The 13,730-nt window shown below is 39.5% G+C and overlaps 1 protein-coding gene across 10 annotated transcripts in view; it reads right to left on the bottom strand.

Moving 5' to 3' along the window:
• MAP3K4 (mitogen-activated protein kinase kinase kinase 4) overlaps window positions 1–13,730 on the bottom strand; it is a 116,365-nt gene that overhangs the window by 74,388 nt on the left and 28,247 nt on the right. For all 10 annotated transcript variants that reach the window (XR_010413838.1, XR_010413839.1, XR_010413836.1 and 7 more), the window contains exon 2: window positions 3,767–3,957. Coding sequence is in view for 6 of the 10 variants with exons in the window: in XM_054505634.2 (XP_054361609.1) it covers window positions 3,767–3,957 (191 nt within the window). In the remaining 4 variants the exon portion in view is untranslated. The remainder of the gene's footprint in view (window positions 1–3,766; window positions 3,958–13,730) is intronic.

The following is a 13,730-nucleotide window of genomic DNA, read 5'->3' as shown; positions in this document are numbered from 1 at the left end:
AATGCTTATGATGTTGTCTGCATTTACAAAAGGAGAGGGGCTGGAGGCATAAAGACAGTATGAATGACCGGACACTAATTCCCCAAAGCTTTATATCAAATGCAGGTAGGAGCTAGTCCCTTACAGCCCACAACCACACCTCCTGCTGCTGAAATGCCCTGGGTGGTCCCCTCCCACACTGACTTTTGATGGCCCTGTGTGGCCAAAGCATGCAGAAGTGTTGTTATGTGACTTCCTAAGCTAAGAACCCTTACAACTTTCACCTTGCTCTCTCATGACACTTGCTCCAGGGGAAGCTAACTGCCACGTAAGAATTCTAATTACCCAGGGACAAGTATGCTGTGAAGAACCCCAGGATAGCCATGTGGAAGGTCATGTGGGGAAAACAAAAACAATGCCGGCCAGCTCTCAGCCCAGATGCCAGACATGTGAGTAAAGAAGCCATCTTGGACCACAAAGACTCAGCAGACACCACGTGGAGAAGAACTGAAAGCTCACACTTAGGGCCCTATTCAGGCCATGACAACATCTCCAGCCAACTGAGCCATTCCAGCTAAAGCTCCAGACGCGATGGGTTTGAGACAAGCTGTGACCTGCCTAAATATGTGGCCCACAGAATCATGAGCACAATAAAATGGTTGTTCTTTCATGCCACTAAGTTTTGGGGTGGTTTGTTACACAGCAATAGATAACCAGAAAAATGCAAATATTATTGGTGACATTTATTAAAAAGATGAGTCCAACTTGGACTGCAGTTCTAAAGTGAATGGTATGATTCAGAGAGCCTTTGCTTGCGGCAGTGAGAAAGAAAGAATGCACCAGTTCATATTTCCTTGGAAAGCTTTTAAAATAAATCTGACCAACCTAACTAATTCTAAAAGCTCTTGAAAATACTAAGGGACCAATATATTATCATGAATCACACACTAGTTTGAAATATGGGTCTCCCGGCCTCAGCCTTCAGGTCATAGCACAAATGTCAGTTGTTCCACAAGTCTTCGAGCCCCACGGCTTCCCACCCTCTGCTGTGGCCACCCACAGCAGCCTCTCCTCACCAGCCTTCATCCCAGCTCCACCGCGTGAGCCTGCATGGCCTGTTTACCTGCATGCTTCCCACACGAGATGGGGCTTTCACCACAGAGGGTAATAGTTAATACTTCTCTATATTGAGTTTACAGGTATTTTTCTTTCTTTTTGTCTGTAGTTTCTAAGTTTCCTATAACACGTAATCTTTTACAATAAGAAAAAAGAATACATTTTTAAGGATTTTGGTTTCCTAGGTCTGCTGTTAGACAGGTACAAGTCAAAAGATGTATGGCCATCCATTTCTTTACCTGAAAAACGGCAGGAACTGGAATAAGTGGTCTCTAAGACCCCTTCCAGATCTAAGATTCTGTAATTTTATGAAATAAACAGCTGAAAGAAATTGAAGGAAAAGAGACAAACTTCCATCTTCTATTTCCCACACACCCCGGAAGGACAGTAGGCACTCAACAAAGAGCCAGTAACTGGGGGCACCTGGGTGACGCGGTCGGTTAAGTGTTCGACTCTTGGTCTCGGCTCAGGTGGTGATCTCAGGGTCCTGAGATGGAGCCATGCGTCAGGCTCTGCACTCAGCACGGGGTCTGCTTACGTTTCTCTCTCCCTCTGCCCCTCCCCGCCCCCATGAACACAAGCGCCCACTCTTTCTCTCCCTCTCTCAAATGAATAAATCTTTTAAAAAAAAAAATCTAGTGACTGGTTTTCTGACTGATCAGTGAGGCAGTAGAGTTAACTCAAGTACTGCATGCAGGTAAGCTTATACTAGGAAAAAGTCCAAATCGAGTACCAGGAGAACTACTTCTAAAAATAGTCCTGTCCCTATCTCAAGCCTTCTGGCCTCAAGTTGCTTTACAAACGCTAGACCTCACTTTCTCAATCTATCAAATGTGAGAATTATGCCCTCAACTCCTATCCCAAAATAGTGTGGATCAATAAGTGACGAAAAAGCAGATGTGCTATCGGCATCTTCTCAGTTTTACCAGCTCGAAGCGAAACTGTATTAACTAACGTTGATTCAGTATATGCTACTTCAGCAACACCTGTTTTGGATGAGGAACTTCTACAGACATCTCTGAGAAAATGAATAAAGACTGATTTTAAAGATGATAAACTGCACTGGAAAGCTATTAAGTTTCTGAGGGGGTAGTAAGTACAGGTCACAGGTGAACATCCTAGTGTAAATAAAGCAAAAAACCGGGGGCGTGGCTGGCTCAGTCAGTAGAACATGTGACTCTTGATCTTGGGATTGTAAATTCCAGCCCTATTGGGTAGAGATTACATAAAAATAAAAAAATCCTGGGGCACCTGGGTGGCTTGGTTGGTTAAGCATCTGACTCCTGATTTTGGCTCAGGTCATGACCTCAGGATAGTGGGATCAGGCCCCACATCGGCTCCACACTCAGCATGGAGTCTGCTTGTCCCTCTCCATCTGCTCCTCCTGCCACCTGTGTGCACACACTCTCTCTCCCTCTAAAATAAATAAAATCTTTAAAATATTTTTGTAAATATTTATTTTAAAAATAATTAATTAATTTGAAAATTTTAAAACTCCTTAAAATAAAAAAAGAAAGCAAAAAATCACCTTCCCAGTGGAAAAGAAAGACTATTACTGCTTAGGAATTCTTCCTGGGGCAAGATTTCACCCAAGCAAATAAATACAACAAAATCCGTTTCTCTTGCCTGCCTTCTTTCTTGAGGAAGGGCTCCAAAAGGGACACAGAGTGAACTTGCCACCTTACAACCACAAGGGGTCAACGTGTGGAAGATACGTGTGGGAAGGGGAATCTGGCCAAACAGAAAGGAAGAACACAGGCCAAAGAAAGGGAGAAATGGGCATGAACTTGATGTCAGTAAGGGACAGCATGTGATAGGGGAAATTTCTCCGATAAAGTAAAGAATAAAATCTATACTTTGTGCAGCCAGAGACGAATGAATTCCAAAAAGCTATGAGATCAGTTTTAGGACAAGTGGCTTGCTGAAATTAATAGCAGAATTCTAAAACCATAAGGCTTCAGTGACCTGAGGATCTAAGCCAGAAAGTAGGGAACAAGGAGGCAGCAGGTCAGCACGATTTGATTTATCTACCTCAGGAAAGAACAGCTGTGACATGCTGGAGGAAGTATGAAACGAAAACAGAAAACACTCCCGGCTTCTAGGAACAGAACATTATCTGGGCTCTGAGATTCTAAACAAAGAGAAAAGCAGAACAGAAGTTCTGTCCGTCGTGACTGGGTGTGGGGTGCCATCCACGCACTGTGCTTTAGCAAGGAGGTGGGCTGTACACACTTAGGGCAGCACCAGGGTCACTGACAGAGAGCACAGGGCACAGACTGGTTAGGGAAGCCTGGCTCCGCTGCTCCCAAACTGCCCACTACATCATGTCTGGAAGCAAAGCTAGGGATTCAAAGAATAAAAAAAGCCACCTCGCTCATATACCAGCAGCCATCTTAGATGAGTGCACGGATTCATGCACACTTGGCCTCTTCTACTCACCAAAAGAAATGCAAATGCTTCACACCATCGGCTTTAACAATTACTCAGGACAAACCTTTCTATCTCTGGAGAATTATTTTCTCCTTTATTAACAATACTGCTGATGGTAATTCAAAAATTAAGAAATGAACTTTAAAAGCAGCATTAAAATCAAATATAAGATAAAAGGAAAAACATTATCGTAGAAAGGATTACCCACATCATGTATCAAAAGTGCCAGTACCAGACTCACCTTTCAAACCAGATCGACTGGCAGGCCTCCCTACACTATTCCTCTGGTGCTTGGCAGACATGCGTTTCATCTGCCGAGGTGTGCTGGGGGGAGAGGTGCCATAAAGGTTCTCCGTATTGGTTTCATCTGAAAAGTCCTCTGGATCAGACTCAGAATTCTTGCAAGCTGAATCTCCCAATGTGCGCTCTTGCCTATGAAAGACAGAAAGCAAAGAAAATACTCAGGAACGTATTAAGTGACCTCAAATTTAAACTACTTGAAGCTTCTTTTAAGAACTCTTTGTAAAACTTTTCTATGACTACGTCCCCTCCTCAGCAATGCGGTCTTTCTCCTCTATTTGCACTAGTGGAACTCACAAGGGAGTAACGTGTGTGACGGCTTCTGCTCGGAGCCCAGACAACACGAATACCACATGGGCAGAGCCGGGGTGCAGCTTCTGCTGTTTATGGGATTCGGACAAAAATGAGTTTAAACCTAAAGACTTACAGACTGAGGAGAAGGAGAGCAAAGGGCTAGAAGATACAACTGAGCGAGAACGGAGTATGCAGCTGCGTGCCAGGCACCGGAGGCTCGGGGACCAGTGGGCAAGTACAGCCCTGCCCCGGACCTCAGGGGGGCGCTTCCTCCTTTCGAAGCACACACAGCAGGAAGCACAGGCACACCCTACTGTGATCGGAGCAGCAACGCAGGGGTACGGTACTGACAACTTAGTGTAGGCCAGTGTTTCTATGTCTTCTGCAAACCACCACAGTGCAGAGCTCAGGGGGAGCAGTGGGGGAGAAGGACGCGGTGGAAGAAGAAAAAGCAATTAGCTTCTCTTTATCTTCAAAATGCAACTCCTCATCAACTTGTTCTCTGGTAATGCTTCCTGCCCATCCTCTATCCCCAGCCAATTTCTCAAATAATATCACTATTTTGATGAAGTTCTATTTTTGCAAAGCTAACAACAACAACAACAAACTTATTGATACAAACAGAACAAATACAATCCCCAAACAGCAAACTAGAAGGAATCAATCATGAAGTTCCTTTCGGATATACACCACAGTCTATCCCATTCTGAATATTCTTTCTAAAATACACCTCATAGGGCGCCTGGGTGGCTCAGTTGGTTAAGCGACTGCCTTCGGCTCAGGTCATGATCCTGGAGTCCCGGGATCGAGTCCCGCATCGGGCTCCCTGCTCGGCAGGGAGTCTGCTTCTCCCTCTGACCCTCCCCCTCTCATGTGCTCACTCTCTATCATTCTCTCTCTCTCTCTCAATAAAAAAAAATTTTAAAATACACCTCATAGTTTACAAACATAACTCCAAATTATATCCAAGCTATAATCAGTGTTCTTCCTGGCAATTTATATCCTGATACAATATCAAAGGTATTACAAAATCAAGATAGAAAAAGAAAAACCACTCTAAAATAGATGATACCATTATTACTGAGTTATACTGACAAAACTTCAGACAACGAACTTTCAAAAAATAAAAATGCTGCAGAATTATATAAATTTACAGCACTGAAATCCATAAAGAATCCCTCAGGTCAAAACTGATTTAACCGACAAGATTACTCTAGGCACTGTGAGTACTGTGCCCCCACACATATTTAAGACATACAAATGAAATACCCTGAAAGCTAACTACAACAAATAAAACCGTGAGCAAAGTTAAAAATAAGTTTTAATATACGTATTCCCTTAGGCTAACCACATCTATAACTGAAGCATCAGAGTCATACAACAAATAATACAACTTCCAGATGAACTTGAAATTCCCTATATCCACTTCTACACTCACTGTAAAATAGTTGACTCAGCTAATGAGAAGACATGGCTATCCATAACAAGGTTGTTAATCTCATCTCCCTAGGTTGTAGTGCTTACTTTACTAGCACAGTTTTGGAATGATTAACACTGCAGATTTTGTGGTCTGAGGGACTTCGGTTCAAATCCTGACTGTGCTGGCTATTAGCTGTGCAAGCCACACCGCACATTTACAAAATAAGGATAATACTTAGACTCCAATGAGGATTAAATCCAATAATGCACGCTTTTTTTTTTTTTTTAAAGATTTTACTTATTTATTTGACAGAGAAAGAGACAGCGAGAGAGGGAACACAAGCAGGGGGAGTGGGAGAGGGAGAAGCAGGCTTCCTGCGGAGCAGGGAGCCCAGTGCGGCTCGATGACCTGAGCCCAAGGCAGGCATTTAACAACTGAGCCACCCAGGCGCCCCTAATAATGCATGCTTAACAAAAGAGTAAAAATAGACTGGGGGTTCACTCAATGATTGCTACTATTCCTATTATAAGCCTCGGAAGTCACCGGACCCATTTCACCACCCACTGAAAGAACATGAGTTCCTTACTCATCTGCATAACATTAAGAGTAGGGGCACCAGGCTAGCTCAGTCGTGGTTGGGAGTTCGAGCCCCACGCTTAAGTAAGCAGAGCTTACTTAAAAATAAAAATCTTGGGGGTGTCTGGGTGGTTCAGTTGGTTAAGTGTCTGCCTTCAGCTAAGGTCCCGATCCCAGTGTCCTGGGATGGAGCCCCCCATCAGGCACTCTGCTCAGCGGGGTGTCTGCTTCTCTCTCTCCCTCTGCCACTTGCCCTGCTTGTTCTCTCTCTCTCAAGGAGCCCTGCATCGGGCTCCCTGCTCTGAGCCCCGCGAGAAGCCTGCTTCTCCCTCTCCCACTCCCCCTGCTTGTGTTCCCTCTCTCGCTGTGCCTCTCTCTGTCAAATAAATAAAAAAATCTTTAAAAACAAAATGAAACAAAAATAAACAAAATCTTTAAATAAAATAAAATAAAAATCTTTAAAAAAAGAAGAGAGAGAAAGAAGTCTGCCTTTGAGTTCAGCATGGTATAGGACTGGAGACCATTTTAACATTTGTAGCATCTTCTAAATTCTTTCAAATTCAATACTATAACTTTTTTCTTCCCCCAAAAGATAAAGTCAATGGTAAGGAAGGACAATGTATTTCATTACTTCTGTATCTCCAAGTTTCTAGAATAGTGTTGAAAACCATTCAGTGTTTTTTAGCACAATAATATATTTCATATATTAGAACTGTAATCACCACAAAACTACGGTGCAAACATTTAGCCAGTTCAATATATCGAGGCCAGACAGCAAGGAATACCAGGCTAAAGAGAAAAATGGAGTCAGATAAAGGAACATCCAAGACCTCATTTAGACCATGCTCTCTGCAGTGAGGAGAGACTGAACTCAGGAGTCAGAAGACCTGAGGCTAAGTCACAGCTCTATTAGTAGATAGATGACTGCATACCTGACATAAACTTTCTTTCTAAAACTAAAAAAAAAAACTAATATATAATTTGTAAAGTCAACATTCCAAAATACTTCAGGAAATTCAGTTGTGAATATTCAAAATAATCAGAACAAAATACTGGAAATAAATGGCTATGTGGAAAACATTAAAATATAAAACAAGCATATAAAATGGTATGTTTTACTAGTACCCAGCAGTATTGTGTAGATGAATAAGTTAATAAAATGCAAGTGACAGTGGAAGAGGATTTTCTGAAGAGGGAATGAAAACGTCCAAACTTTAGTAAGCCAAGTCTCCAAGGGCAGACCTCCATGGCTAAGGACACAGTCATGATCTCAAGAGGAAGAGAGTTTATTTTTCAAATAAGTACCCCTGTCTAATCTACATATGATGGAAATAAGTCTGGTGCTTTAGCAGATAAAAAGAGTCAAAAACAGCACATATAATAAAAACGTTAAGTTTTATGAAAAATTTAATTTGGGGAAACAGAAAAAATATTTGTGTTGTGCTGTCATCCAACTATGGACAAGTTATTCTCTACACATGGAAAATTTCATTTGGCTGCACTCTCCAAATAAAAGTAGAAGACTAAGTCCCTGTAATACTTGTACAGAAGCTCAAGATCTCTTGTTTTTAAACCTGCACCTATCATAAAACAAAGTCTTTATACCCTCACACAGATACAATAAACACGACTGATTTCAAAGTATTTCCAAATTATTTAATTATTCTAACAGCAAACAAAGAATCACATGGAAGCAAAGAGGAATACTGTCATAAACAATGCATTAAAGTAAGATAAAACAGTATATTTCACACTCTTTAATCATTATGCCACACAGAAAAAGAGGTAGAAAAAATGCCATATGGTGCTGCCAGCCACTATATAACTCATAATTAAAATAAATTTTAGAACAGACATTATATAAAGACGAAGTTATGCATTATTAATACTTTCTTAGGACTTACTTAACTCCATCGAGATGGTATTCACACTTACTGGAAATGTTAAGACATTCTACCCAAGTCACTTAGTAACTTAACACATCTCAGTACAAAGTCCAAAAATATTTAAAGGAAAGTCTAGCATTCAATAAATAAAACTTATAATGTCTGCCAACCTATCAAAAGTTACAAGGAAAAGGAAACTATGACCCTAATGAGGGAAAAAAAAAAAAATCAATAATCAGACCAGAAATACTCAAGCAGAACTTGCAAAGATGAAAACTGTATCTGAAATGAAAAATACTCTGGATGGGATTTAAAAGCAAATGAGACACGGCAGAAGAAAAGATCCAAGAACTTGAAGACAAAGCAACAGAAACTATCCAATATGAATTAGGAAAAGATTAAGGAAAAAAAAGAAAAAGAACAGAGCATCAGTTATCTGTGGGACAATATCAAGCAGTATAACACATGTGCTATTAGAATCCAAAATGAAAAAAGGGAGGCACAGAAAAAATCTTTTAAGAATTAAGGGCTGAAAATTTTCCAAATTTGAAGAAAACTGCAAGTTCACAGATCCAAGTAGCTCCACAAACTCCTAACAGAACTTTAAGAAAACTATCAATTTTGATTATGCTTATCATAATCAAATTGCTGAAAACCAACAATGAAGAGAAAAATTGTAAAAGGAGCCAGAGAAAAACAACTCAGTTTGGGGAGTCTTAAGCTAGAAGCAATATATAATAGGGAGTGGGAAGGGAAATCAAGCAAAACTTTCTCTTTTTTTCTGTTAAAAAATTTTTATACACAAAATCTAGGAATATAAACATTAGTGGTGTGTTCAAAAGTACTTGCATCATTTCAGTTAACTAAAACCATCCAAAACCTCATTTTGTATTAGCTCATGTGAGATGAGCTAATGTGGTAGGTTGACTGGTTCAGAATGTTTCCATGGATACCAATTATTTTGGATAAGGAAAGTAGTACAAGGTCTACATCAATTGCCCTGAAACACTGGCTTTATTTGTGTTGAAAAACACACAAATGTGAAATTTCTTTCTGGTGCTAAACTTCTGACAGTCACATAAAACAATGTCTCACTCTTTTAACATAAAACTTTACTCAAGTACTATTCACTTGACATAGACTCTGGTCTAACTAAAAGTATGTCTTGAACTCAACCTGAGAGGGCTTGGTGTCATTTTTCAATGGAAAATGTGTGGAAGACAAGACAAAAATTCAAGTAACTTGGGGTTACATAGTTCTGCTGTGACACAGTAGGTAAACCACATGGTGCCTGAAATAGCTCATCTATAAAATAATGAAGTTGGATTAGATGAGCTCAAAAATATCTGTGGTTTTGCAAAAACCCTAAAAAAAAATACTTCATTATAAGTTCTTTAGAAAAGTTCTTAGAAATAAGATATTTTAGTCACTTACAAAGTACAGTACTCACCTGTGTAAGGTCCTCTTTGCCACCTCCACATCCTCATTAACCTATTCTCTATTAAATAATGATTAAAGGGAGACTTCTGCTGCTAAGGAAAAAGGAGGGAGAGAGAGGGAGGCAGAGACGGTAGATTTTCTAGGTTTCCTTTTTTAAGAACTTGTATAGTTTGCTTGGCCGGTGGCATACATCAAAAGGAGCTAAGCTAAATTTGAGGTTGCATGGTTGGTTCGTATTGTAAGAGCCAATTAATGAATAAGTTAGTCGATCTATACTGCCAGCCTATCGCTGAACGTTTATCAGCTAACCTCCAAGTAAGCTGTTGTCAAACCTCAAACTCATTCAACATCCGCTAGTTCGCTTCTTCATTGATTCAGAGTACAAGATTTTGACAAACCTACTTAGTTTTCAAGACAGACTTTTTTTACCTAAAATTTATCTTTTCAACAGAAGTAGATTAAAAAAAAAAAAAGATGTCCCATGGAAACAAACAAGAACTATCCCCCCCTCAACTAGACTCAAAGCTCTTTGACGGTGGGGACCCCACCTCTCATTTTACCACTGTTTCTCCACTGTCTAGAACAGTGGCTGGTGCAGATTATGTGCCCATAACTATCTGCTGAATAAGTGAACTTGTGAGGCAAATAATGTTATCTTTGATACTTTAGACTTAATCATTATCTCAACTCTATTAAAATGCAATCACAATTATTTGAAGAACGTAATTTTTTAAAGGCTGCAAGAATTAAACGATGGTTGATTTCTGCCAATAATGTTATTGTGGGATACTTATAACCCTAGGTGCCAAGATAACTATCTACTATCCAAAACAACTGCAATGGGGTATAGTGTATGGAGTAATGGTTTTGGAATCAGATTCACATGGGCTGAAATTCTTATGTCCCCACTCTTATTAGTGAGAATATAAGTTTTAATCAAATTACTATAAATAAATTTGTTGCAAACACTTTCATTTATTAGAAGCCTTCTTATCAAATGTCACTGGGACCTCTGGTTAGCCAGTTAATTTTAAAAAATACATATCAAAAGCATTAAAAATGAAACATGCACACTTAAAAAACTGAAACATCTCTGGTGGCCGTTACTTTGATGGCCTCCCAGTACTCACACCTTTCTATAATCACCTCCTCTTGATCTGGGGTGACCCTGTGCCTGTGTTAACTAATGAGATGTAATCAAAGCAACACTGGGCCAGTTACAGTTGCGCACTTCAGGGGAAGCTAGCCACCAGGTAAGAAGTCCAACTACCCTGAGACTGTCACAGTCTTTGAAGCCTTGCCTAGCCAGGTAGAGAGGCTGCAGGAAGCAGAACCTAGTGAGGTCAAAGTCTTGTTGAGCTTCCAGCTGACAGCCAGCACCAACTTGCTAGCTTGTGAGTGAGGCTATTTTGGACCTTCCAGCTGTCCCTGAACCCAAGCCAACACCATGAGAAGCAGAAGAACTACTCAGTACCGTAACAGATAATAAATGCTTTTTATTTTAAGCCATTAAGCTTTGGTATGGCTTGTTAAATTATAATAGATAACTACCACACATTTGAAACTTAAACATTTACTTTCACTTTAAGCCCATGAATGAGATTAAATCCATCACCACTTTGATGAGGGCACAGCCTTACCCTGTAGTGTGGTTCCCTGAGAGAATGCATGGGTCACACACACACCACAACCAAGTGCAGTATCTGCAATCTACACTCTGGATTTTTTTAAAATAGAACAAGAATCTAAAGACTTTCATGGAACAATTTTTCTGGATTTCCATGATTTTTCTTCCTAAATGTTAACAGCTCTCCCCTATACCTATTTGACAGCAATTTTCTCTCTGTGACCTATCTTGAGACTTTCCAAAGCACTGCAATCCCATTTATATAGAAACCACAATTCTCTTTTGCATTCACATTTCATATATTTGTGTAAGAGTTCACTAAAACATGCAATAACAATTAAAACATACAACGGACCTAAACAGATATAGGAACAAACAAGGAACTCTTGAGAAGCATATATTTCAATTGGTGGAATCAGAAAGTCACAGGTATTCTAGGGAGCAGCCTATCAGCCATAAGCACTCATGATACTGGGAGCATCAGTAGATATGTTTTATAGAAGAAATGGACAGGGTCAGGTCTTGGAAAGGGTTAGGTAGTCGCATGGATAAAGTCTGCCTGACTTAGATCCTCTAGCAAAAGTCTTTTATGTCACTCGCAGATTTACAAGGTATATTTTATCAGTCCTAAACTAAGTAGGACAAAAAAGAACACGTAAAGATTAAAAAGTTACTCCACACGGATAAATTCTGCTCATGATTAAGAAATAAAAATAATTATACACTGTTTAAAAAATAGTTTCAGATGAAAGCTTTCAGAAAATTAAGTCTTATAAAACCACATAAACAGATGTAACGAAATGCTTTAGGGACTTCGTATTATCATCTTTCACTTCTGGTTAAACAGAAGACTACTCGAAAAACACTAGAACCAAAAGAAGAGACAGAAACAGAAAGAGAGAGAGAAAGAAAAAGAGAAAGAGACTGAAGCTCTAGGTATTTAAATACATAGGAGTCATGTTACAGATGAAAAGACGAATGTGATTATGCCAGTTATTTTTGCAATTTTGCTACAAAGAGTTGAAGACTTAAAAACAAGAGGGCAAAGAATAAGACATTTTCAGGTATACTTTCTTATTTTTACCAGTTCTGGTGGCTCCTAAAATATGTTGGGTACATCTATACCTACATCTTTTTCTAAAATTCTGCAAATCAACACTAGATCATATTTATACAGATCAGCAAGGAGACAATCAAAATGGAACAAAAACCCTCTGAGATGCACCTCTTTGGGGCCTTCCAGCAGTACAACAGGTTGAACCAGGGGAATGATGCAGGGAGCACAGGTGTATGTCCTTCCACTACAAGAAGTGAAAATAAGCACACGTCAGTCTTGCTGTGAATACATTTGACGATGAAATGCCAATGAAAAACGAATAAAAAAATAAATTAAACATAAAAATTAAAACATAAAATAAAAGTGCTAATTCATTCAAAAGGTTGTTTTAGGCTTAGCCAAAGAGAACTGTGGGGCTTAAACAGGAAAAGTTGGAAGATGAAAAACTGGATCGAAGCTGGAAGGAAAAGCAAACAAAGGGTCTTCTACTATGCCAAGTGCACACAAAACATTACAGAGTTTAAAGAGAAACAAGAAAAATGTTTAAAACTTCAAGGGTAGCAAAAAGAATTATGATGTCCCTCTACCTACTCTTACAAATGAGAACATTTTTTAAATTCCCTTATTCTAATTTGAATTAACTAGTGGAAAAAAATAAAACATTTCCTGTCATGAATTACTACTCCCTGTCATTCTTAGAAATCAAGTAACTGAAGAGCTACTTACTGTAGGAAGCACATGAGCTGTCTGAATACCCTTAGCTCAAGTTATTATTCTTTCTAATTTGGATTTTTTAAGTAGTTAACTATAAATATGCCCTGTGACACATACACACATTCAAAAGATGAACCCCACCTCTTGGGAGGACAGATCTAGGAAATATAAGCATGTGAGATCTATTCTCCCAGGGTTTTCAGTGAAGTAAAAATGCAAAGAAAAGTGAGGAATGCAATTAGGACAACTGGGACATAAAATCTCTTACCTCTGCTTTGACATCAGCACAGAAAAAACTCATTTATCTGAGACCAGATCTTGGTTTCCAATACCATGCTCCAACAGAAGAACCAGGACTCCCTGGAGAAATGGCTGAGTCCAGGACTGGGGCAAGGGGAAGATGTAATATGAGCCTGGAGCACCTTGTAGTGCCAGCAGGTGAGGAAGTGCTCAAAAAACAAAAAACAAACCAATGGGAATACTTTAGAAGGACACAGAAGCAGAGCTCCCATTGGCCAAAGCTGGAAAGATCCAAGTCATAAATAAAGATACAGAATTATATCCAATTAATAACCATGAATCCATGAGTCCATATTGATATAATTTCTAAAAAAAATAAATGGGAGAAGAGACAAATCTCCTATACAGAAAAAAATCTGAATAATTTATGTAATACTCCCCTCTCAAAGAGGTGGAGTTTAACTCCCCACCACTTAAGTGTGGGCTTCACTTTCAGTGACTTACTTCCAAGGAGTAGAGCACGGAAAAGTAGAGGAAAAATGTAACTGTACAGTAGAGAAAGCTGACAAACACTACCAGCCATAAGCCAGGTGATCAAGGTGAATAGCATCAGTAAAAAGTCATGTTGAGAACATGTGCCCTGATATGATG

The sequence above is a fragment of the Mirounga angustirostris genome, unplaced genomic scaffold (genome assembly GCF_029215605.1).
Source record: "Mirounga angustirostris isolate CCGP_5_RB_7025 unplaced genomic scaffold, mMirAng1.0.hap1 SCAF_8, whole genome shotgun sequence".
Taxonomy (NCBI): Eukaryota; Metazoa; Chordata; class Mammalia; order Carnivora; family Phocidae; genus Mirounga; species Mirounga angustirostris.
The sequence above is the reverse complement of the archived record's forward strand: the minus strand, read 5'-3'. Positions and strand labels throughout refer to the sequence as shown.